Source organism: Heloderma suspectum, chromosome 2 (genome assembly GCF_057233095.1).
Source record: "Heloderma suspectum isolate Gila_16-S chromosome 2, 16-S_ref, whole genome shotgun sequence".
In the NCBI taxonomy this organism is placed as follows: domain Eukaryota; kingdom Metazoa; phylum Chordata; class Lepidosauria; order Squamata; family Helodermatidae; genus Heloderma; species Heloderma suspectum.
In genome coordinates this window covers 137,716,697-137,742,858 of record NC_139459.1, presented here as the reverse complement: position 1 = coordinate 137,742,858, position 26,162 = coordinate 137,716,697, and the positions used below count along the sequence as shown (strand labels likewise).

The following is a 26,162-nucleotide window of genomic DNA, read 5'->3' as shown; positions in this document are numbered from 1 at the left end:
TAATGTCACGTCAATTACACTTTGATCCATTTTCTCATGCTAAATTAACTTTATGAGGCAATCCAGATCTAAACATTGATGTTTTGTGGTGAATATGGACAGCTAAGGTGATTTTTACTTTGGATCAACTGGTGGGCGCCGATGACGAGTTTGTCATTTTCTATTTTGAGTGCCAAATATGACTTGCCAGCTATGGCTGAATGACAATACTTGCAATGGCAGCATTTTTAGTATATAGGTTTGACCCAGCTGCTTTTACAGCATCAGAGTCTCTGTCATTATTGGAAGTGGTTCTTGAGGCTGGTCAGGCAAATTGATCCACAATCTATGTCTATAAATACTTGTTATTGGTGAATAAATATGATACACAGGGCTTTAAGCAGGAATGGAACAGGAAATTGGATTGTTCCATTCTGCCTAATCACTGGATAGCTGCTTTGGTGTCTATACCTGTGGATCTTAGGCTGCGTCTTATTCAGCAAAAACTTGTTTCATGTCTATTGGATACCGCAACATCTCTTTAATATTGTCTAATTCAGCTAATCTCTGGTGGTGCAGTATAGCTATTTCTTCTTTTAAACATATGTTTTGGCAATGTCCGGTAGTTGCTTCTTTTGGGGAGAAAGTTATTACATGGATAAACTTTGTACTGGAACAGTCTTTAATATTTGCTGATGTACACGCTCTTTTAAATGATTTACCTATTTCATGGAAATTAACAAACTGTCAGCGTAAATTGATTCTCTGTGCACTCTTGACAGCTAAAAGATTGATATTACAACATTGAAAGGATAAATGTTCACTTCCTATAATGCATTGGACCGAGGATCTTGTAATACTTTCAGCATTTGAATGGGTGGCATATAGATGCCACCTTCAAATAGGTACTTATTTGGATATCTGATCCACTTTTGTTGAAGCATATGTATAATTGCAAGTAAGCTGTAGTATCATATCTATGGATTTCATTGGTATGGATATATACAAATTCATGTGTATATATATATAAAAAACCCTCAAAACAGTGAAAAGGGGGGAAAAGTAAGATTGAACTGCCAGTCCAGTCAGTTTCTGTATGTGGAATGAAGGGGGGTGGCATCTTGTCCTTTGTCTTGGGCTGGCCCTCTGTGAGATCTGTCTGTCTGTCTATCTCATTTTTATACTGCCCAATAGCCAAAGCTCTCTAGGCGGTTCACAAAATTAAAACCATAAAAATACAACAGAAAATACAATATAAAATATAAGAGATTAAAACTACAGAATAAAAATACAACCAGAGTAAAGGTAGCAGCAGTGCAGTTATTTAAAATGCAACAGCAGATTTAAGACAGCAGAGCTAAAAAGTAGAAGAAAAAAGCCTGGAATGTTAAAATGCTAAAAATGCCTGGGACAATAAAAAGGTCTTCACCTGGTGCTGGAAAGAGTACAACGCAGGCACCAGGCGAACCTCTCTAGGGAGCTCATTCCCCAACGGGGGTGCCACAGCAGAAAATGCCCTTTCCCTTATTTCTTTGGGCAGGGGCTCATGGAGGAGGGCCGCTGAGGATGATCTTAAGGTCTGGGCAGGCACATATGGGAGCAGGCGATCCTTCAGATAATCTGGCCCCAAGCTGTTAAGGGCTTTGAATGTTAATACCAGCACTTTGAATTGGGCCCGGAAAGGGACTGGCAGCCAGTGCAGCTGGGAAAGTACTAGGATGTCAGAGAATTTCTCCATGAATCTCCAGCGCATTCGGCCCCCCGAAATTGGTGGAGAAACGGTCTGCCCCCCCCGCGCCCCCCCTCGGGACGGGACTTACCTTGTGCAAATGTCCCTGGCGGCGGCGGTGGCTGCGGTGGCCGGTCTTCTGACCAGCTGCCACCACCGCCATTTCCAAGTAAAACAACAACAACAACAACAAACGTGATAGGCTACGTAAAGATTTACGGCTAGATTTTCAAAAAACACCGTGATAGGCTACGTAACTGTTTACGTAGCCTATCACGGCTGATGGAAAAAAAACAAAACAAACCGCGCGTACGCAAATGGCGGCACCCATGGGCGCCGCCATTTGCATACGCGCGGGGGGGGGGTTCCCACTCAGCTGTGATAGGCTACATAAACATTTACGTAGCCTATCACGGCTGACTGCAGGGACGCAAACGGCAGCGGCTACGGCCGCCGCCATTTGCGTCCCAGCAGGACAGGAGGATTCGCAGCCGGAGGGTCGGGGCGCCTCCCCCCCCGGCCAGAATTTCGGGGGGAGGGTTGGAGCGCCTCCCCCCCCCCACGAATCAACCTTCGGGATCAGGTAAGGGACTTTCGTACATCCCTAGGAAGTACTGGCACAATATGATCTCATCGGCCAGTCCTCATTAACCGTCTCGCTGTCCTGTTTTGGACCAGCTGAAGTTTCCAAACTGTTTTCAAAGGCAACCCCACATATAACGCATTGCAGTAATCCAGACGAGAAGTTATCAAAGCATGGATAACTATAGCTAGGCCATCTCTGTCCAGATAAGGGCGTAGTTGATATACCAGCTGATAAAAAGTGCTCCATGCCACCAGGTTCACCTGTGCCTCAAGTGACAGTTCTGGGTCCAAGAGCACCCCCAAACTACGAACCTGATATTTTAGGGGGAGTGAAACCCCTCTCCAGAACAGGTTGAACATCACTGAGCTGGGCAGACAAACCACCCGCCAACAGTACCTCCATCTTGTCTGGATTGGCCCTCATCCAGTCCATTACCATGCCCAGGCACTGATTCAGAACAGCCACTGCCTCACCTGGGTTTGATGAGCAAGAGAGGTAGAGCTGGGTGTCATCCGCCTATTGATGGCACCTCAGCCCACACCTCCGAATGACTTCCCCCGCGATTTCATGTAGATGTTAAACAGCATAGGGGATAAAATAGAGCCCTGTGGAACCCCAAGGCATAATTGCCATGGCACAGAGCAATAATCCCCCAGCACCACCTTCTGGAATCGGCCCTCCAAGTAGGAGCGGAACCACTGCAGTGTAGTGCCTCCAACTCCCAACCCAGACAACCTACCCAGAAGGATACCATGGTCAATGGTATCGAAAGCCGCTGCGAGGTCCAAGAGAATCAACAGGGTTGCACTCCCCCTGACCCTCTTCTGGAAAAGGTCATCCCACAGGGCGACCAAGGCAGTTTCCATTCCAAAACCAGGCCTGAAGCCCGATTGAAATGAATCAAGATAATCCATTTCCTTCAACAGTGCCTGGAATTGTCCTGCAACCACCCGCTCAAGTACCTTGCCCAGGAAGGGGATGTTAGCCACCAACCTATAGTTGTCAATGTCTTCCAGGTCCAGGTTAGGCTTTTTCAGGAGTGGCCTGATTACCCCTTCTTTTAAAGAGGCCAGCACCACTCCCTCTCTCAAGGAAGAATTTACAACCTCCTGGACCTAGCTGGATATCCCTTCCTTGTTTGAAGTGATAAGCCATGAAGGGTTGAGCACACAGGTGGTTGACTTGGACTTGGCCAAGCACCTTGTCTGCATCCTCGGGCCTCAATAATTGAAACCCATCCAATAAAACTGGACCAGACAGTGCTCTGGATGCCTCTACCAATGGAACTGCATTCATTGTGGTGTCCAATTCATGACAAGAAAAAAAAAGCATCTAGGTAGCTTTTTACTAGAATCCTGAGATCCACCAACTGGAGCCTGGTGCAAAATACATACACTATCAGAATTAAAGATTTCTGATCCCATGAATTTGTTCTGAGAACGGAACAGAGTTCACAATCCTTCCCAGTGGTGGCTGTAATGTCAGTGGGGTGGTGAATCTGCTCTGGGTTTCAGTCAGAACTCAGAAGGAGCTATCCAAGGTGTTGGATAGCTCCTTTAGAGTTCTGACTGAAACCCGGAGCTGATTCACCGCCCCACTGACATCGGAGCCACCAGCCTCCACTGGTCCTTCCATACACAAATCCACCTCTACTTACGCTCATGTTTTCTTCATCTCAGCGGTATAGTTTAGGGTGGGAGGGGAGTCATTTTGTTGCTACTATTATTAAATAATTGAAAGTCAGAAATCATTGCCAATCTACTGCAAATCATCCAGAGATCTACTGGCAGATCCAGATCTACCATCTGCCCAGCTCTGCTCAAGGACAGTAGCAAAAACCTGAATGGTGAGGCATGCAAGCCCATACAAGACGAGAGACGGGTTCACATGGTCCCACCTCCACAGGAAATAAACACATATCATGGTTGCAAAAGCAGACTGCTGGAGATATTTCCCAGTAGCTGCCAATCAACAGCCAAATTAGGACATCCTCTGTAACCCTGCAATGCATTAGAGCAGGTTTTCCCAACCTGGTGTCGTCCCAATGTTTTGGACTACAGTGCCCAGCATTCCTGACCATTGGCCCGTGCTGCTGGGAGTTGCACTCCAAAACATCTGGAGGGCACCTGGTTGGGGAAGCCTGCACTGGAGGCTGAGGTGTTGTGTGGACAGGATGGACGGCTGGGGTTCAGTGGGATTGAGCTTCCTGTTCCCAGCTCTGCTGGAAGTAGAACACTAATACGTGTCTCCTCTGGAGTTGTGGTGCAAAGTAGTTCAGGTTTTTCTGCAAAATATGGATTGCAAGCACATAGTCCACCATCCAAGTGTGATGTACCAGTGCGTTCGGAAGTAACAAACTGTCGGGTGTTGGGCGATTGCCGGCCCATTCTTTGCACGTTTCAACATAAGAGTGCACTTTGGAAGCAAGTGACCTGCTTGCTGCGGTTCCCATGCTGACAGACGGGGTGCTTGACGTCAGTTGCCAAGTCATAACTGACGTGTTTCTCGCAATCGGCATGGCTAATGCAAGGGATCGGCTCAGATGGGATTTCACAGTTCTCGCAGCTCATGTCCTTCAGATGATGGAACAGCATCTTGTGCCTTCAGCTGGTAATTATCACAGGCAGTGCATCTCTGGAACAGCACAAAAGCTTTTAAGCTTGTCAGCTGTAGCTTTAGGGTTTTCCCCCCGCTTCTGTCTGTTTTGCAAGCCCCAGTTTTATTTATTTGTTCTTCGTTATTTGTGTGAGAGGAGAGATCAAAAGCATGATGTGGTAGGAAAGTGGCTCGTTCCTCTTCAAAGAAAATGTTTAAACTCTTCTGTTGGAAGGAGATCTGGAACCCAGGATCATAGGGATGAGTTTTGTGCTGTTTGATTCAGTAGGAGCTGGAGAGAAAGGACCGGGGAGAAACACAGCAACTGCCCACACTGCACCATAATTGAGGAAATAGTCCAATCCAGCAGTGAAAATCTACAGGCAGAAGCCATATCCAGATGCTCATTTGCGTTCATGACAATGCTCACTGAGGCCCAGTGAACCAACTAATTGTAACTTTTCTCTCCAGGCCAATAGCCCCTGCAGGTAACACTAGCTGTGTGTGCCACTGAAACATCAGTCAGGCCATTCTGTTTTTTCTATTTCCATTTTGGCCGGGGAAATAACTGGGAGAATACCTTTAGCTGACGTTTGGTTTCAGGTGGCCTTGAATTAAGGCAAGGGATAGAAATCATCAAAGTGCTCCTGCTGCAAGGCCAATAAGGGGGCAGACATGTTTTACCCCCTCGCTTTCTGTATTTCAGTTTATCCCTCAGGAGAGTGTAAAAGCCTTGGAGCCAGGGTTCAGTGTGGGGCTAGGGGTCAGTTGTGGAACTTAAGTAGTGATAAAGGGGCACTGTTAGATGTGCAGAGTGCCTTCTCCCTGCCATAAGGAGCCCCATCTATTTAGGATTAGAGATTAGGACTTCCAGGGCAGACGTTGTTGAGACTGCCCATATTATTCCCTCGAACTGAACCTTTTTTTCCTTAATCGGATTGCCACTGGGGTACACATGAGGGCACAGGCTGCGTCTGACTCACAGGCTGGCAGTTTCCCACCCCTGCTCCAAATAGGCAGGATGCCTTCTCTGAAGCAATGTCTGGACAGAGCTTGACTAGGGGCACATTGGGTTGTTGCACAGCTCTGGTTTTGGGGATCATAGTTATATTTCTCAAGAGGCCTGACTATTGCATTCTCCTTGGCAGCGTCAATCCCGTGCTGCGTTGATAACGTGTGATTAAGGGGCAGGAGCACCAAGGAGCAAATAAAGCATTTGGGGCTTTTTAGCCTAGGGGGAAAAGGCAGTGGTGGGGAGATCATGATGGAGGTTTATGGCACTATGACTGGTGCAGAAAGAATGGTGAGAGAAACTCCTGTCCCACCCGTAATACCAGCGACACAGGCTCAAACAACAATGTTGCACATACACCGAAGGGAGTATTCTTCACACAACAGCTAATTCTCTTACAGAATTCACTGCCTACGACAAGGTGTGTTGACAGCTACTAAAATGGTTTTAAAGCAGTGTCTAGGCAAATTCCATGGGTACTGGCCATGATAGCTACATGAAATTTTCATGTACAGAAGTGGTAGACCTCTGAATACCAGATGCTGGAGATGTAAAGGGGCAGCCGTCACCTTCCCTTGCCCTGCTTGAGAACTTCCAGAGGCCTTTGGGAGCCACTCCAGGATGCTGGAGTCTCTAGGCCTCATCCGCAAGGCATTTCTCATGCTCTGAAACCTCTCTTCATTCTGTCTCCCAGGAAAGCCAGGAAGTGTGCGCTAACAGGCTCATAGTCTAGGAAACGCTCCCATACAATTTTACATAAGATTGGTTCACGTGGTGTTTTCTTCAAATCTCTTCTAATGCTCAAGCTACAACAAGCTTTCAAAGTTCTGAAACAAAGATGTTAGGGCATTGAAAGACTCTCTGGCTAATGGAACTTGTTTCTCCGCGGCCCATGGGATTCTGCCCAGTTAGGGTACCTCACCTTCTTATTGATTTCTCGGAAGAACAGACAAGTTCATAGAGCATTCAGACTTAATGTTCCACCAACAGCAGTACTTCAAGGCAGATCTTTCAAAAATTCCATTTCAACACAGATTGTATACGTGTAAGGCAGGAGTCCCTGGAACTCTGGCACATGGACTTTTGTAGTTTAATTTCTCCTCTGATTTGTGATATCCTCTTCTGACTAATTTTCCCAGGCATCCAGATGAAAGACTGGTAATGCATTTCCAATCAGACAAGGTCCCACAAATTACTGAATAGGTGGCTAATTTTTTTCCAAACAGCCATACATATAAGAGCCCAACTGACTAACTATTAGCTAAATTGGTGTATCTTTGCATGCTGTTGTTCGTGCTTTGTATGTTAACCTGAATGGGTCTTATGGCCATAATAAAGAGACCACTAAAGAGATGACTACAGTATGCATAGGGCACATGTAGAGGGGAAGATCCTTGAACCAGGTGCTACTCAAAACCTTGTCTGACTCTTCACGTAGTGCTCTGCTTCCTCCACAGGTTGAAAGGCAAATGAACTGATGTCTCCGACATTAAGCAACAGGTAGCATCCAGAGCTGGGAGAAGGTCTGGCATCTTACAAAATGCAAAGGACGTGAGCAGGTCGGCTGGGTTAGAGCCAACGTTAAGCACACACACGTAAGTCTTGGCAGGGCTGTTAGTTCAGTGTATTCATTCCTGTGTACTCATTCCCTTCTGTCTGTCTTTGTCTCTCCCTGATTTTAATTGTAAACTTGTTTTTTTCCACACAAACCCAGCCTTTTCTATAGGGGCTTTTTAGCATTTTATTGAAGACTTACTGAGTGTGTTTAGTGTTTATCTTTCATACAGGACTCAAACCTCTTATACGCAATTATTTCACCAGCAATGTTAACTCATGTTGGGGGTGTACATATATGGTCAAGCACTGTGCTAGTTATTACAAGGGATCTGTCAATGTTGGTTTCTCTCAGTTCCTCATTTTTCCAATCTTAAATTCAGTTCATTCCAAACTTTGAGATTTTTTTTTAAAGCGTGCATGAAAATTCATATGCATTTGTGTACATTTCTCCTAATACATTCATTTTTGTATGGAATTCTGCCTAATATCATTCTTTTTTAAAATTAGTCTTTCTAATACCGTTCTCTAATATACACATTTTTGTACCTTTTTTTAATTGGAGAATTCTGCTGCAAAATTCAGAGAAGTCCGAATTTGGGAAGGTCACTGAGTTCCAGTTCACGTATTGGTACAAAAGTGTTCAATTATATAAGTTTGCATTCAATTGTGAACCAAACAAATTTCTTCTCCATCCCTACTTTACCAGTAATTATAACCACAGCAGTATGAGAGGGAATACCACCTCTTATCCTTAAATGAAGGATAAAGGAAGCTCAAGGTTTGCCACAAACAGCACCATCACGTTTTGGAGCTGGTTCACAAACTATGGCAAAGTGCTCCATCGGAACCAAGTAAGCTATGGCGAAGGTGGTTTTCTTCAACGTTTCTGATTTGTAAGTGACACATAGGCCCTGTTGGTATCTCACAGGCAAAGTGTAGCTTGGTGAGCTAAACTGTAGCTTCTCCCCACATCTGCCTTCTGTGGTTTCATTGTACACCTGGGCTCTTAACAAGGGTTAAGGAAACCACCGTAATCATCATTTGCTTGGTGTTGACTTTACCATAACTTGCCAACCAGCTCCAAAATGTGAAACGACGCTGTGGCTTGTGGCAAACCTTGAACTTTTTTAACCCTCAGTTTGTTCATTACAGTGTACTGTCTAACTATGGGTAAGGCTGAGTGGGGGTAGGAAACCAAGGTTAAGCATTACATCTGAACTAAGCCAGAGGGAAAAAGGGATCTCATGGATCAGACAAGTCAGGGGGACTTGTGAGGACTCACTGGGAAGGCTTGGTTTCTCCTGAACTGTTTGCCAGGGGGAGGGAAGCGAGGGACGGTGCCCAATCTGAATGGTGCAGCGGGCTGAGGGGGTTTATCTCCCCTGTCGAGTTTGGGTGACACCTGCGCACCATAGAGCGGGAAGGTTTGGGGGCTGGTTCCACAAGAAGCTGCACGTAAGGTGGCCGGATGCGAAAGAGGCCAGGGCTCCTGCATCTTTAAAAGTTGGGTAGAAGAGGAAAATTCAGCAGGTGTAGCTTTTCATGCATACAGTTCCATCTTCTACACAACTTTAGAGGGGCAGGAGCCTTGTCCTGTTGTGCATCTGCCCCCCTGGCTAGCCCCCTAACCTGAGCAAGAACCTGAGGGCGGGACACCCGCTCCTTCCCACAGTGTCTGGGAGAGTGTCTTTTTTCCTGGTTGGGGTGTGGGGTTGGGCTGTTCTCTTCCCTCTCCCCCTGCTTTTGTTACTGTCAGGCTTCTAACTGTTTATAATGTCCTGGAGGGGCTTTGCCAATGCACAGCCCTTGCTGGGAACAGGGTTTTGTCCTTCCCCTGCCCTGTGTACCTGGGGGATCCCATAAGCATACAGAGACACCCTATCCTGTCTCTGGTTTGCTCCCCTTTCACTGCCCTCCTGATTGGCATGGGGCCAGCAAGTTATCTGTTCGAGGGCATGAGGTTAACTTTTTAACTGGAGCTATACCTGTAAGCCAGGCACAAGATCTGACCAGAAGTAGAAGTAATTCCATTGCGGGGAGGAAAAGCAAGCAAGCAAACAAGCAACCAGAAGTCATCCTACCTTTTAACCACAGGAGCTTTGGAACAATAATGACAGGTTGATCAATATTCACAGAAGTGCTGAACTCTCTTCTTCTGCAGGAGCCCATGCACTTAATTCAGCCATTTGTTTTGCCCAAGACTGCACTTTGCATCCTAACTTTGGCCTAAAGAAACATCTAGAAAGAGCTAAGCCAATTGACGAGGGTTGTTTAAAGTCGATGGGGGCACATCATATTATGTATGGGTGACTATCTACACATGACACACACACAAAAGGTAGTTGTGTTGTAAGAAAAATTCCAAAATCTATATTAATGTAATACCTTATGAAGCCAACCAAAGGATCACAAAAATGTGCAAGCTTTCAAGATCTCTTAATCAGGCAAGATATCATAAAAAGCAGGTTGGCGGGGGGCAGGGGAGACAGAATAGAGGAGTGGGGGGAAATGAAAAATCTGACTTGATGGTGATGTCCTCGCGTTCAGAGTCTCAAGATGAAGCAGGGAGGAAGGGTCTGCAAACCTTCAAATTAGGCTCTGCAGGTCATGTGATGATTGCAGGTTGGACCTTCAGGCAGCTGTCCCTAGGATTGCTGGGAGAAATGTTGGATTCTCCATTTTGGAAATATAGAATCCAGCTGTTACTCAGATGTGCTTCACCCAGCATGGACTCTGACAGGTACCAATTGTGCCAGCTTATCTTGGGACATATCTCAGGGGAAAGCTGGTATACACACCCCTTTAGAGGAGCTGCGCCCCACTTATCAGAGCCTTTAGGTACTTCAGTGTGGGAACAGTGATGTTATAATGCTCCCTGATAATCATCTTCAACCAAAAATAGGATTGTTTAGCAACACCAGAGAAGTGTGCAAAGTTGTGCCAAAGAGGCTGTTAACCATTTGTTGTTGTTCAGTCGTTCAGTCGTGTCCGACTCTTCGTGACCCCATGGACCATAGCACGCCAGGCCTTCCTGTCCTGCGCTCTCTCCCAGAGCGTGCTCAAGTTCATATTCATTGCATCCGTGATGCTATCTAGCCATCTCATCCTCTGCCGTCCCCTTCTCCTTTTGCCTTCAGTCTTACCCAGCATCAGGGTCTTTTCCAGGGAGTTTTCTCTTCGCATTAGGTGGCCAAAATATTGGAGCTTCAGCTTCATTATCTGTCCTTCCAATGAGCAGTCAGGGTTGATTTCCTTTAGGATGGACTGATTTGACCTCCTTGCAGTCCAGGGGATTCGTAAGAGTCTTCTCCAGCACCACAGTTCGAAAGCATCAATTCTTCGGCACTCAGCCTTCCTTATAGTCCAGCTCTCACAGCCATACATTACTGTTCCATGGGGCTTTCTTGGCAAGAATACTGGAGTGGGTTGCCATTTCCTTCTCCAGTGGACCACATTTTGTCAGAACTCTCTGCCATGACCTGTCCGTCTTGGGTGGCCCTGCACGGCATAGCTTATGGCTTCACTGAGTTACACAAGCCCCTTCGCCACAACAAGGCAGTGATCCATGAAGGGGCTTAACCATACTGTTAACCATACTGCCGCCCTAAACATGCATGGACGGGGTGCTGCTCTGATCCTGGCTCCCTTCAGTCCAATTTTACCTGCCTCTCACACACAAGATAACATATAAATCGCAAAGGCAGATACAACACAGCCTTTGAAAGAGCAATTGCTCCATGGCTCCTAGCTTGGCAATAGTCAACTCACAATGATCTCTTGCGTGTTGTTTGGATAGAGCATGCTTTAGAATTTCTGCAATGAATGGAGAGGAGAGCATCAAAGGCAATCTAATTGCCATGTGGAAGAGAGCTTTTGTTTTGAATAGGGCGGCTGTATCAGATGTTCTTTAGTTTTGATATTTGCTTTGAAATTAGCATGTTTGATGCAGCCAAACCAACTGCTGAAAATACACTCACTGTGCCAAATATTCAGGTCATTTTCATGCTGTTCAGTGATCTCTTGTTCCCCCGGCTGCTGCTGCTTCTCAAGGTTATTTTCCTTCTTTGCCCTCTTGGCCTCATTACCCTATGCTGCTGTTGAAACCAATTGGCAGTGGCAATCCCTGGGATTTTGATCACAGCCCTCCAGGACATGATGGAAGTGTACAAAATTATGCATGGTGTGCAGAAAGTGGATGGGGAGATATTTTTCTCCCTCTCCCATAATACTAGAACCTGGGGTCATCCCATGACGCTGATTGGTGGGAGATTCAGGACAGATAAAAGGCAGTACTTCTTCACACAGTGCGTAGTTAAACTATGGAATTCGCTACCACAGGATGATAGCCACCCCGATTTGGATGGCTTTAAAAGGGGCTTGGAGAAAGTCCTGGAGGAGAAGGCTGTCCATGTCTGCTAGTCCTGATGGCTACATGCTACGGCCAGTATCAGAGGCAGTATCGCTACATATGCCAGTTGCTCGGGAACATGGGTGGGAGGGTGCTATTGCACTCATGTTCTGCTTGTGGGTTTCTCATGGGTAGCTAGTTGGACACTGTGTGAATAGAATGCTGGACTCAGTAGACCCTTGGTCTGATCCAGCATGGCTTTTCTTAGGACATCATCACTTCAGACGTAGTATAATGACATTAGTAACACAAGCAAGAGAAACCCAAGGAGCCTCTGCAGCCCAGAAGCAGAACCTCCATGGGCTGGAAGTTTTGCATCCCTGACTTAGTCAGATGTATTTGTTTATAGCCAGAGTTCATCACAGGACAAGGCTCTGTTAATGACACAAAGTGAAGATGCTGTACATGTCAAATGAACATAACCATTAATATTACTTTCCAAAATCCAGGGAATTGTTATCTAGAACAGTGGTCTCCAAACTTTTTTGATCGTGCACCGTTATCAGTAAAAAAAAAATTGAACGTGCACCCCAATATATGTATATTTATAAATGATATACATGTACTACTGTACTAATATGTTATGTTTTTGTTGTTTATTCGGTCAGTCGCTTCCGACCCTTCGTGACGTCATGGACCAGCCCACGCCAGAGCTTCCTGTCAGCCGTTGCCACCCCCAGCTCCCCCAAGGTCGAGCCCGTCACCTCCAGAATATCATCCATCCATCTTGCCCTTGGTCGGCCCCTCTTCCTTTTGCCTTCCACTTACCCTAGCATCAGCATCTTCTCCAGGGTATCCTGTCTTCTCATTATGTGCCCAAAGTACTTCAGTTTTGCCTTTAATATCCTTCCCTCAAGTGAACAGTCTGGCTTTATTTCCTGGAGTATGGACTGGTTCGATCTTCTTGCAGTCCAAGGCACTCTCAGAATTTTCCTCCAACACCACAGTTCAAAAGCATCTATCTTCCTTCGCTCAGCCTTCCTTATGGTCCAGCTCTCGCAGCCATAGGTTACTACAGGGAATACCATTGCTTTAACTATGCGGACCTTTGTTGTCAGTGTGATGTCTCTGCTCTTCACTATTTTATCAAGATTTGTCATTGCTGTCCTCCCAAGAAGTAAACATCTTCTGATTTCCTGGCTGCAATCAGCGTCTGCAGTAATCTTTGCACCTAGAAAGACAAAGTCTGTCACTGCCTCCACGTTTCCTCCCTCTATTTGCCAGTTATCAATCAAGCTGGTTGCCATAATCTTGGTTTTTTTGAGGTTTAACTGCAACCCAGCTTTTGCACTTTCTTCTTTCACCTTTGTCATGAGGTTCCTTAGCTCCTCCTCGCTTTCAGCCATCGAAATGGTATCGTTTGCATATCTGAGCTTGTTAATGTTTCTTCCAGCGATTTTAACTCCAGCCTTGGCTTCATCAAGCCCAGCACGTCACATGATGTGTTCTGCGTACAGGTTGAATAGGTAGGGTGAGAGTATACAACCCTGCCGTACTCCTTTCCCAATCTTAAACCAGTCCGTTGTTCCATGGTCTGTTCTTACCGTTGCTACTTGGTCATTATACAGATTCCTCAGGAGGCAGACAAGATGACTTGGTATCCCCATACCACCAAGAACTTGCCACAATTTGTTATGATCCACACAGTCAAAGGCTTTAGAATAGTCAATAAAACAGAAATAGATGTTTTTCTGAAACTCCCTGGCTTTCTCCATTATCCAGCGGATATTGGCAGTTTGGTCTCTAGTTCCTCTGCCTTTTCTAAACCCAGCTTGTACATCTGGCAATTCTCGTTCCATGAATTGCTGGAGTCTACCTTGCAAGATCTTGAGCATTACCTTACTGGCATGTGAAATAAGTGCCACTGTTCGAGAGTTTGAACATTCTTTGGTGCTTCCCTTTTTTGGTATGGGGATATAGGTTGATTTTTTCCAATCTGTTGGCCATTCTTGTGTTTTCCAAATTTGCTGGCATATGGCATGCATCACCTTGACAGCATCATCTTGCAAGATTTTAAATAGTTCAGCTGGGATACCGTCATCTCCTGCTGCCTTGTTATTAGCAATGCTTCTTGAGGCCCATTCCACCTCAGTCTTCAGGATGTCTGGCTCTAGCTCACTGACCACCCTGTCAAATCTATCCCCGATATTATTATCCTTCCTATACAGATCTTCCATATATTCTTGCCACCTTTTCTTGATCTCTTCTGCTTCTGTTAGGTCCTTGCCATCTTTGTTTTTGATCATACCCATTTTTGCCTGGAATTTACCTCCGATGTTTCTAATTTTCTGGAAGAAGTCTCTTGTCCTTCCTATTCTATCATCTTCTTCCGCTTCCGTGCATTGCTTGTTTAAAAATAATTCCTTATCTCTTCTGGCTAACCTCTGGAATTTTGCATTTAATTGGGCATATCTCCCCCTATCACTGTTGCCTTTTGCTTCCCTTCTTTCTTGGGCTGCTTCCAGTGTCTCAGCAGACAGCCATCTTGCCTTCTTGGTTTACTTTTCTTTGGGATGTTTTTTGTTGCCGCCTCCTGAACAATGTTGCGAACTTCTGTCCATAGTTCTTCCGGGACCCTATCTACTAAATCTAGTCCCTTAAATCTATTCTTCACCTCCATTGCATATTCATTAGGAATATTAGTGAGCTCATATCTAACTGATCTGTGGGTCTTCCCTATTCTCTTTAGCCTGATTCTAAATTGTGCAATAAGAAGTTCGTGATCTGAACTACAATCAGCTCCAGGTCTTGTTTTTACCGACTGCATAGATGTCCACCACCTTTGGCTACAAAGGATGTAGTCAATCTGATTTCGGTGTCGACCGTCTGGTGAAGTCCATGTATAAAGTCGTCTGTTAGGTTGTTGGAAGAGAGTGTTTGTTATCCACAGTGAGTTGTCTTGGCAAAATTCTATCAGCCTATGTCCTGCTTCATTTTGTTCTCCCAGACCATGCTTGCCTGTAATTCCAGGTGTTGTTTGACTACCCGCCTTAGCATTCCAGTCCCCTGTAATGAAAATAACATTTTTGGGGGGGCGTACTATCCAGTAGGTGCTGCAGATCCTCATAGAACTGATCTACTTTTGCTTCTTCAGCATCTGTGGTTGGGGCATATATTTGGATCACTGTGATGTTAAATGGCTTACCCTGAATTCGAATTGAGATCATTCTGTCATTTTTTGGATTGTATCCAAGCACTGCTTTAGCCACTTTATTATTAATTATGAAGGCTACTCCATTTCTTCTGTGGTTCTCTTGTCCACAGTAGTAGATCTGGTGGTCCTTTGATGTGAAGTGGCCCGTTCCAGTCCATTTCAGTTCACTGACACCCAAAATGTCTATATTTAATCTTGACATCTCCCCAATAACCACATCCAATTTGCCCTCGCTCATAGATCTTACATTCCAGGTTCCTATGGTGTGTTGATCTTTAGAACATCGGATTCGTCGTTCACCACCAGCACCATCGGCTGCTAGCTGTCCTTTCATCTTTGAGCTAGCTGCGTCATCACATCTGGGGCTAGTTGAACTTATCCTCTGTTCCTCCCCAGCAGCATTTTGACCATCTTCCGACCTGGGAGTCCCATCTTCCGATGGTATACCGAGATATCTGTGGTTGTACTGATCCATTTAGTTTTCATGGCAAGAATACTGGGGTGGGTTGCCGTTTCCTTCCCCAGGGATCGTATTTAGTCTGACCTCTCTGCCGTGCCCTTCCCGTCTTGGGTGTCCCTTCACGGTTTAGCTCACAATGTCATTGAAGTGCTCAAGCTCCAGCACCACGACAAGGTAACAATCTCCTTTGCTGAAGAATATATTATGTACATTGTAAAATATACACAAAAAATAGAAATTTAAAAAAGGATGAGATGGAGATGAAATAAATAAAATAAATTATCTTAAAAATATTGTCTAACAGTATAAAGACCTTTTTGCTCTCACTAAAAAAATATTAATAATAATATTTTTAATGAGAGCAATGTGATTGAATATGCTTCATTATTTTTGAAAATCTTGGTTTAACACTTTGAAACAGTGATTGGAAGATCTGGTTCTAAGTTCAGTTTAGTTTGAGACTTGATTTTAATGGCTGTCGTAGCTGAAAAAGACACTTTACAAAGATACGTAGATCCAAATGGAAGAAGTGCATCATTGGCTGCGCTTACTAAATCATGATACTCATTTTTCAATCCCATCCACCAAGTATGCAAAGGTTTTTGATGAAATTCACCTAGTAAACTTCCATCTTCATAGAATCATAGAAGAGTAGGGTTGGAAGGGGCCTCTAAGACCATCAAGTCCAACCCATCTTCCCTGGTGTCAAGTCAGTTGTTCCTGCAAACTAATCGGAAGGTGTTGCATTTTTATATTTTTTAACAAATGGGTTCAAAACCCACTGAAACTCTTCATTTGGAAGATTTTTAAACAGGTTAGAAAATTCCATGTCCAAGTTTTTTAAGTGTCCAGATATGAGAGTTTATATAGGTGACACACTTACATTGTTTTCGGCAACAAAATCACATACCGGTGGAACATTTCCAAACATCCATTTTCAAAATTCTCTCTCCATAGCACAAGTTTCTTTCGAAAACAATTACTTTCTCACTTATTGTTAAAATGTCACCTTTACCTTGAAGGGACAGATTAAGTGCTCCGGGGCCGCAGCCGAGCAGAGACTGGTGCAGTTGTTCTCCGTGGCTGCAGCAGAGGCAGGATAGGACTGGAGCCGAGAGAGAAATGCCATGGAGCTTCTCTCTCGTCTCCCGTCCCATCCTGCTGCCTCCGCCACTGCCATCATTGCACACAATGGCAGCTCGTCGGGGCAGCAGGAGGTTGCTCAATTATCAGGTGGCTCACTCACCCCAATGGATCATCTTGCGTGCCCCCTACTTTGGAGACCACTGACCTAGAACAGGAAGATCATTAGAAATCCCAACAACGGTTTATACTGAATTATCTCCATGTCACAGGACAGTACAAGATGTTAAGCATGGGGCCTGCAGGGGATGTGGTTTTGGAGCTCTGGCTGACAGATGTGGAGAGGCTCCCCTCTCTGCACATTGTCTACATGAGGATGGAAATGGATGCACGGGACTAGTTAATAGTTTGTTGTGGGAATATATTTATTCGATGGGTATAGCTCACAGAAATTCAAAGTGTCTGAGTTTAATGTTTTGGTTTTTTCCTATCTGACTCAGGCAAGTTTGCCACCTATGAGATGGCTTGATTTGCTGCAGTCACAGAGAAAATTATAAATACGGATGTTAATTGAGTCGTTGTCCTGTGTCCTAGAGATCATTCAGTATAAACTGTTGTGGAGATGTCTAATGAGCTTCCTGTTCTCAATAACATTCCCCTTGGTTTTTGTAACCATAGTAATATTAATGGTCATATTCATTTGATTTGTACCTTTATCCAGCATGTCTCTCTTGGTGTTCTAAATGGAGCCTTGTTTTATGATGAACTGTGGCTGTAAACAAATAAATCTGACCGGCTAAATAAAACACAACATTCTAACAAAAGGAGCCATTGATCAACTAAAGCTCCATAATTTCAATCAACCTGAAATCCTAAAACCCACCAGAGCAGCCAGCCTAAGCGATAAATACAAGTAAACTGAATTATCACTAGATGTCTTGCAGACTAGAAAAAAAGAATTTCACCTGCCTGTGCAGTATCTGAAAGAAACTAAGCTGTCAGGGCTGCCTCAGGAAGGATAACAAACCACAGCATGGCTGAGGCAGTGCCTCATAAGATCATCTCCGTAATCAGGGAGGCCTGTATGGCATAGAGTGGCCTTCCCCAACCCACTGGCCTCCAGATGGGTCAGACTACAACCTCCATCATCCCCAGCCAGCACAGCTGGGGATGCTGGAGGTTATGCTCTGACCCATCTGGAGGGCGTCATGCTGGGGAAGGCAGCTCTAAGCCATACAGAGCTCCCTGATTATGGAGATGATCTTATGAGGCACTGCCTCAGCTGCCTTTACCATTTGGACCAGGCATAGTGACCACAAAGGAAGGCCCTTTCTGTAACGGATTTCATACATGTTCATTGCTATGGATATATACAAATCCATGTATGTATATTAAGAAAAACTCCAAACAATAAAAAGGGGGGGAAAGTAAGATTGAACTGCCAGTCCAGCCAGCTTTTGTATGTGGAACGGAGCAGGGCCTCATTGTGTCCTTTGTCTTGGGCCAGCCTTGTGTGGATCTAAGTTGCTTTTTACTAGAATCCCGACATCCAACAACTGGAGCCTGGTGCAAAAGGCACACGCTGCTATCCATGGGATCCGTGGCTCAGACACACTAAGGAAATGGGGATATTGTGCTGTCCCTTGGGCATAGTCAGTCCTGGACAGGTAGCAGCGCTTACTTGATGACTATAACTTGCCAAGTGCCAAATGTTGGGAGCTGCCCATTCATTTCAGTGGGGCATTTGGAAAAGAATTTCCTGGTGGATTGAGTCTTATGAGTCTGATCTGTCTGCCTTCTCCTCTGCCGCCTTAATGACACCGCCTGAGGCAACCACCTGTGCTAGCAGAGTCACTGCTAGTATTTTAACTATTCTGCATTCAGCCGGCCTCTCTCATTAGCAACATTTTCCAAAGCAACAACTGGCTTTGTTTCCATTTTGTTGTGTACTGGATGTACAGAGAGACACACAGAGAGAGAGAGAGAGAAGTTCTTAATTGCAGAATTTGTTCTGTCTTGCAAGGCACCCCAGCAAAGAGCAGATACATCCCTTTCTGGAGGAGACTAGAGGTATATAATATTTATGCAAAAAGAGAACAAACACTGTGTCCGGTAATCATACCACTATTGCTTCTTCATGAAACATTTTCCTTTGGGTTTTGGCCTTCTAAGTACCATACTGCAATGCATCTTATGCATTCATAACACTGTTCTACAAAGGCCTGAGAGGCCATTAACATTCAGTAGTTATTCTTTGAGCTAAGCTGTTCACCTTTCCACTCCCAAACCTGCCTTGTTCCAGCCAGGCTGGGAATCCACCAAGATCTAAAGACAGGCTAGAATGGACTGACCTTGCACAGAAGTTATCCAGCGGTGGAAAGAAGGTGACAGGTTCTAGGTAATTCATCCCAGGCTAGCAGGTTCGGGTTTTGCAAGACCTTGGAGAGCTCCCAAAGAAGGCTGATGTTGCTCTGGGAACAGACAGAGCCCTTCAGTATGTAAGCAGGGCCTGCTGATTGCCAGAGCCATAAGTAAAGTTGAAAGGAATATACTGGGGGCAGTGCACCAGCATGCACTGTGGCCTCAGATTACCTTTTGTCATGTTTCCAGAGTCTGGAATTGCAGGCTCAAGGATCCAAGAGTTCCAAGGTGGTTAATACAAACAGGGATCAGGCAAAAGGCACGGTATAAACAGTCCAGGCCACAGGCAACAAGATTCCAAGGGGCAGGCAGGCAAGAGGAGGGTCATAGTCCTGCCCAGATAACAGGCAACAGGGCCCCAAGACAACACAGCAGACAAGGAGCAGGCAGAAGGAGAGTCAGAGTTCAGTCCAGAAGTACTCACGCTAGGAATCAAGTCAAGGAAGCAGTCTGGAGTTGAGTCAAGGGAAGCTGGATTCAGGAAGGCCTGGTCAATGTTGTTTCTAGCAGCTCTCTCAGCCGTACTCTGCTGTTTTTCTGCAGAGGCTGTCACAGCTGCACCCAAGCCTCAGCTGTGAGCTGTTAGTGACTGCAGCTAAAAAGGTCCTCCTTGTGAACAAACCTCCTACATGCAAATATACCTTTTCTCACAAGGAGACCTCTGGCTCAGTCTAGCACTCCTTCTGAGTTCATGTCTTTTTAGGCCACATCTCTCCCAGGGGCTTGGGGGTTTCTCTGTCTCCAGCTCTGAAGCACAGTTCTTGTCCTCCACAGGTGAAGTCCTCCTGCTAGTCACCCCTGGGAGCCCAAGCGCCTACTGCTCTGCTGGAAAATCCTGGGCATTGCTTGTGGGGGGGGTGTTTCCTGGTCCTCCAGCTCTTCCTCTGAGCCGGAGTCTTCTAGGAGGGCGTGACACCTTTGTATGCTTTAGTAGCATCCCACTCCACCAGAGAATGAACAGCCTTAGGGGGTGTGTGGGCTGATTCAGGTGTCTCACCTGAAAGATCTGAGCTGTCCCTCCCAGGTTTGGAGCCTGGGAGATTCAGAGGCTGGAAGACCTCCTGGGCAGACAATCCTGGCTCAAGGTGATTATCGGAATGGTCACAATGAAAGGGGGACTGAAGGCTGGATTACAACACCAATCCGAAGGAGCACTGATCTAGCACATTTGTCCTTCTCCCTCCCCACTTTACTAATTCCACCAACACATTTGGTGGTTCAATAAAATGCTTCATCTCTATTCTATATCTCTAATACCTTGATATTTAATCCTTTCAGTCATCTCCCCACCCCGCCCCCCTGTGCCCCACCCACTGATCAGTAATCCTTCTAGTATAGTTATTAAAATATCACTGGAGCCATTTTGGGACCACTTTGCCCATTAGTTTAACTTGGCCAATGGGACTTGGCAGTGCTTAGAGGATATCGGAGTTGACAGGGTGTCATCCGAAAATGGTATGATAGGATTGGCTTTAGAGCGCTCAGTCTGTACGGATGTCAGCAACAGGTCATGCTGTTGAAAACTTGCAATTTGAAATAATGGATTTGGTACAAATCTGTCTTCTTCTCATGACGATGGCAACTGAAATCTGAATGGCTCCAGTTTTGTAGGCCAAAGATGCATGTGTGTCTTCTGTTACTGCTTGAACTTATCAATGCATCATGATCATCCCTGCCCCCCAGTAATGAAATAACAAGCTATTAAGACTGTAAAACAGATTAATGTGAGCATGTGAGAACAATGGCATGAAAGAGTAGAGAGACCCATGCGGTCTTTAGTATGAAATCATCATCTGAACAATGCGTGTTCCCAAGACTCAATACTAACCATCGGACACGACTGGTTGGGAACACCTTTACCTTTTTACCTTTTTACCTTTTTAACTTCTTAAAATGCTTTGAATATATGTATAAATTATCTTAGTAACCTTTTGATCACTTCTATAGTGAACAGGCGTGGGCAGAATGTTGATCAGGATCTACCAGTAGATCTAGTCATTTACAGTAGTTCAGCAAGGGCTTCTGGCTCATAGTTGAAAGATGGCAACTAAGGGCGCAATCCTATGACTTCTGCCCTTGATGCTCGTAAGCCTCTGAACTTGGAAGCTTATGAACATCCAGTGCAGAGTGGGAGGAGCGGCTGAGGCGATCGTCACCTCCGCCGCTCCGTCGACTCTGAATTTCCACTAGATGGGCTTTTTTGCCCATCTACATGGCGTGTTCCAGAGGGGGAGGAGAGGAGGCTGGAGAAGTGTCAGGATCCCGACCTCTTCAGTCTCCTCCCCTCTCCGCCCTCTGGAATGCCCCCTTTACCCCCCCCCCAAGTCGAGTTCCCGACCTTGGAGAGGCAGCCAGCATGGTTCTTTCTGTGCCAGCTGCGAGGGGGAGGGGGAGTGGAGCACGGATTCCTGGGTCCAAGATCGGAGCACTGTCTCTGACCATGGATCCAGGAATCTGAAGTATTCAGTGGCCCCCCAACGCTGTCTAGGGGCCATAGGATTGCTCTCTAAAATGCAAAGGGCTAAAAATAATAAATCTCTGCCACAGCTGGCCTTGCACTAACCACATATCTCTTCGCCTCAGTGTTCCTCATCTGTGAAAAGGGAGTATTAATTGGTTGCCTTTGACCAGGTCTTTGTGCAGTTCTACTGGCCTCTTCGAGACATTGGTGTTAGAATTTCTGATCTATAACAACTCAAATGCAGATTTGTATTTGTAAATGCAGTGCCTAGGCTCATGGGGCAGACTGGGTAATTGACTCCAGGGATGCTCCTCCACTGTTTTGCACCTGGTTCTGATTAGTGGATGACAGGGCTCTAGCAAGAAGTCCAGAGTAGATCCCACAAGCCCAAAGTTGCCCACCCCTGCTGTAAGATAGGCTAGCACCACAAGCCTAGGCATGTCTACTCAGAAGTAAGTGCCATTGTGTTCAGTGGGCTTCCCTGCCAGGTAAACATGTATAAGATTGCAGCCTATTGTGTATAGGATTGCAGCCTAATGGTATTAGCCCCACCTAGAGGGCTGAGACTGAGAAAAGAGAGGCCTGCCTAGGGCGGCCCAGTGAAACCATAGCTAACCAAGGGACATCCAGCTCACTCACTTCTTAACTCCCAGATAGATTGCTTGGGAGGAGGGATGTTTAACAAGCGCACAGGCTTCCCTGGGCCCAAGACTTCAAGTCCTGCTGGGGGAGCAACATCCATACAAGGGAAAGAACCTTTTGGAGAGGGGCCAACAGCTCAGGGGCAGAGCATATGCTTTGCCTGCAGATGGTCCCTAGTTCAGCCCTGGCATCTTCAGTTTGCAAAGCAAAACATCAAGTATCAGATGATGAGAACAACACTTTTCTGCCGAGACACAGAAAAGCCACTTCAGAGCCTTTATACATGAGGCATTTATTGGGCACTCATGATTCCTCACTTACGGTAGTTTGCAGGTCCTTTACACAGTGTCATCATCCTCCAGGGCCTCTCCCATGCTTTGCAGCCATGTTAGCAGGGATTTTTTCTGACAAGGGAAGTCTGGTGTTATTTGTGAATGGCAGGAAAAAGCCTAGTGTAATTGCCCAATTCCACTATATCACAGTGCCACCTAGTGCTTGTGTAATGGAACATAAGGAAAGGAAGAGAAAGAAAAACCCCAGGAAAAAACATGTGTGAAGAAGCCGATCTTAGTCCTGCAAAGAATCTGGAAGCAGAAGCCTTGATAAAGGAGCATGTTAAATAAAAAGCCTCATGTAGAAAAGATTCAGAGTAGACAGGGGTGCAGAAGTAGATATGAGTGGGAGGCTGGACTGTCCCCCACCAGACCAAGGGCTGGATGGCATCAGTGGACGTGGTGCCCACTGCTTGTATCCTGCTCTTTTCTCTGAAGATTCCAGGGTTTGTCCCCATTTTATCATCACAACAACACAGTGGGGAAGGATGGGTTGAGAGACAGTGACCGGCCCAAGATCACCCAGTAAGATCCCTGGCTGAGTCGGGATTTAAATCCATTTTCTCCAGTTCAGACCTCCAACAATCTAGTCATATTGACTCTCTCGTTTGAGATTATTCTTTGAAAATTGTTGGTTTCACCCTTTGCCCCAATCCCAAATTACCATGTGCATACCTAACTTTTCGATCATCTTCTTTAATAGGATTTGAATCTCATTAACTAATTGATCTAGATCAGTTATGAACACTCACATAAAATTGTATGAACTTGTATTTACGATTACAGAGAAATATCTGAAGTTTGTCTTAATAACCACTCTTCCATCCTTGGGCTTTTAGAATTAGAAAAACATCTCCTGTTTATCAGGAGCATTCTGTAATAGCATTTTGGGAGTTCCTTTTCTGAAGGATCCAGAAGTGATCCTTCTTGGAGGAAATCCAGTCAAGCCTCGTGATCTGCAGGGTCCTGGTTTTATGATAAGGACATCATAGGAACAATATCTTTTTTTCCATAGGTAAATGGAAGATCTGGAGACACGCAAAGCACGCAGGATAGAGCAGATGGTAGCAAAATGGCTGCGTCGGTCACGGGATAATTCAGCCAGGTATGTCTTTTAACCAAATATTGTTAAATGTTTGGGGGCTTGCATTAGATGTGGGGCACCCAAGCTACATAGGTGATATTTGCTGTTGGCCCTGCCCTCCAATGGAATGTGACCACGAAAGCTTCTCCGAAATGGAATTTGGCCCTCGGGCTGCAAGAGGTTCTGCATCCCTGCTTTAGACTCCTGCTGTATGGTCTGGAGGGCCACAAGTCTGGAGAGCCACAAGTGGTCCAGCCCGGGTCTAGAGACCGCAGCTACTGCAGAACTTGGTGTCCTCTTCCTTGTGGGGTGGGGTGGGGCACAGGGAGAACATCAGATCAGTTTGGGCTTTTCTGCATTGGTTTCCTATATTGTTTCTGAGCCCAGTTCAAAGTCTTGGTGCATGCTGCAGGTGTGCATTTAGTTTCAGTTTTCAGGGGAGGGGCCATGACTCAGTGGCAGAGCACCTTCTTGGCATGCAGAAGGTCCCAGGTTCGATCCCTGGCATCCCCAGGTAGGGCTGGGAAAAACTCCTGCCTCAATCCCTGGAGAGCCACTGCCAGTCGGTGTCGACAACACTGGGTTAGATGGACCAAGGCTGTGACTCAGTATAAGGGAGCTTCCTGTGTTCTTATGTACTACAATAACGAAAACTAATGCAGTAAAATTAAACCGAAAGCAAACTGGGTTTTTTGTGGTAGCCTTGCTTCATAGCCACTTGCCATCAGGCTGGGACGCAAAGCAATGTCGCGATTTAAGCCAGAGAGGAGAGGAGGGGGAGGGCAAAAGTCATCACGATGGGCATCCCTGTGAACCAACTGGCATTGTGAATGCATTAGGCAGGATTGTGACAGACAGACAGATACCTTCCCTTGGACTGTCTTTGTTTTATGATGCCACAGTCTGGCAATTCCCAGTCAGAAATCCTGGAAGAGGGTGCTGTAGAAGCTGCCACTATATAGAGGGCTGTTGCTTTGAGCTACTGCTAATTTTGTGTGGACAGTGCCTGCCAGATCCATCCCAAATCATACTCCTATTCCAAACCCATTCATTTTACATCTCATCTGTCTCTGGATTTCATCCCTTGCTTCTCAGGTTACCTTAAGTGTTATGCTTTTCTTGCAATGCTTTTCACTTTAACCTTCTTCCTACTGTGTGTATTCCTCCTATCTCCTGTCCCCTAATTCTAGGGCCAGATCCACAACCTGCCACATAATTTCTAGGGCCAGATCCACAACCCTGGAGGGCCTCCAAATGCAATCGCCACGCATGTCTTTTTCTTTAAAAAAAATTTCAGAAGAGGTCAGGCAGGAGGAAGCTGCAGTCATGCCCCAGCATCTTCATTTCTCCAGAAGGCCTCTAGGCAGGCCCACATGGGCCCAGAGGTGCTCTAGGGAAATCAGGATGCTGGATGCAACTGCAGCTTTGCTCTTCAGGGCACCCAAACTCTTCTGCAATGGAAGGAAGGAAGAAAGATGCCACTGCCTGGTAAGAGGGGGAGTGAGAAATGGGGAGTAAAGAGAGAGCCAGGTGGAGGAGCAGAGAGAGAGGGAGATGGGGAAGAGAAAAACAACTCATGAGTGTGCAGGGAGGCGGCCCCAGGATACCTTGCTTGGGCGTCCCTCAACCCTGGCAGCACCGGTGGGGTTTCCTGAGCTGCACTGTAACTTCAGGTGAGTGACACACTGCCAGATTAGGATGAGCTTTGCTACCCCTCCACTCTTTCTCTGCTCCTGACTTTTTCTGCCTACATGCTGGCGGTTTTGCGGTTTTGCTCTCTGTTCTTTTTTCTTCTCTCACATATTATACAGCTCGGGGTCTCTCTCCCCCTTCCCCCATCTCCCCCTAAGTTGAAGCCGTGCTGTATGTGAGATACCAGATGGTGCCTGCCTCTGCCCACCGCAGCTGCTGCTTTCACCACCCACTGCCATCTGATCTCTCTCTCTCAATTCACCCCCTGTTGGGCACACACTGAAAGCTGGGTCCCCACTATATCTGAGGTGTCATCAGAGGTGGGCCCAGGGCATAGTCTGAAGGCACATGAGGCAGCCACCTTGCTGAAGCTAAGCAGGTTTGGGTCTGGTCAGTGCTTGGAGGGGAGACTACCTGGGAACCACATGAAGCCACCTTGAGTTCCATGATGGAAGAAAGGTGGGATATAAATGTAATAAATAAATAATAAAATAAAATATATTTAGGGCAAGTGGGGCAGTGACCCTCTACCTGTGCCCACCCACTTGGGGCAGAGAGAGACACACATACCCCAAGCAGGTACATGTATAGCTACTGAGTACCACACATGATCTTCTGCTGTCCTCCTCTGGCAATCTCAATAGAATATTGAGCATCTGCCCTGTCCTCCACCCTACTAGCCCCAATGGGCACCAGCCTCCACTGGGTGTCATGCCAGTGCCTGTTCTTCTGCATTTGTCACTGCCCATTTGTCACTCTCACAGACCAGCAATGCCCTGTTCTATGCGTGGAAAGCAGCACAGGCCAAATAGTATGCCCCTGCTCCTTTTTGCCCTTCCGTTCCTGTGGCCTTTTCTGCTGCTACCAGGTGGAAATCTTTTTTTTCCCTTCTGTCTGCCTCCAACAAACCAGCCTTAAAACTCTCTGTGACTCAGGTATCTACTTTAGATAGGGTGGGGATTGACTA

The 26,162-nt window shown here is 46.0% G+C and overlaps 1 protein-coding gene across 1 annotated transcript in view; it reads left to right on the top strand.

Annotated features, from left to right (window-relative positions):
- The first annotated feature begins 7,414 nt into the window (after nt 1–7,414).
- The window catches only part of FRMPD1 (FERM and PDZ domain containing 1), a 61,857-nt gene continuing 43,109 nt past the window's right edge, over nt 7,415–26,162 (top strand). The window contains exons 1-2 of the mRNA XM_084834930.1: nt 7,415–7,496; nt 23,435–23,524. Coding sequence (XP_084691056.1) covers nt 23,439–23,524 — 86 coding nt within the window. The 5' untranslated portion in view covers nt 7,415–7,496; nt 23,435–23,438. The remainder of the gene's footprint in view (nt 7,497–23,434; nt 23,525–26,162) is intronic.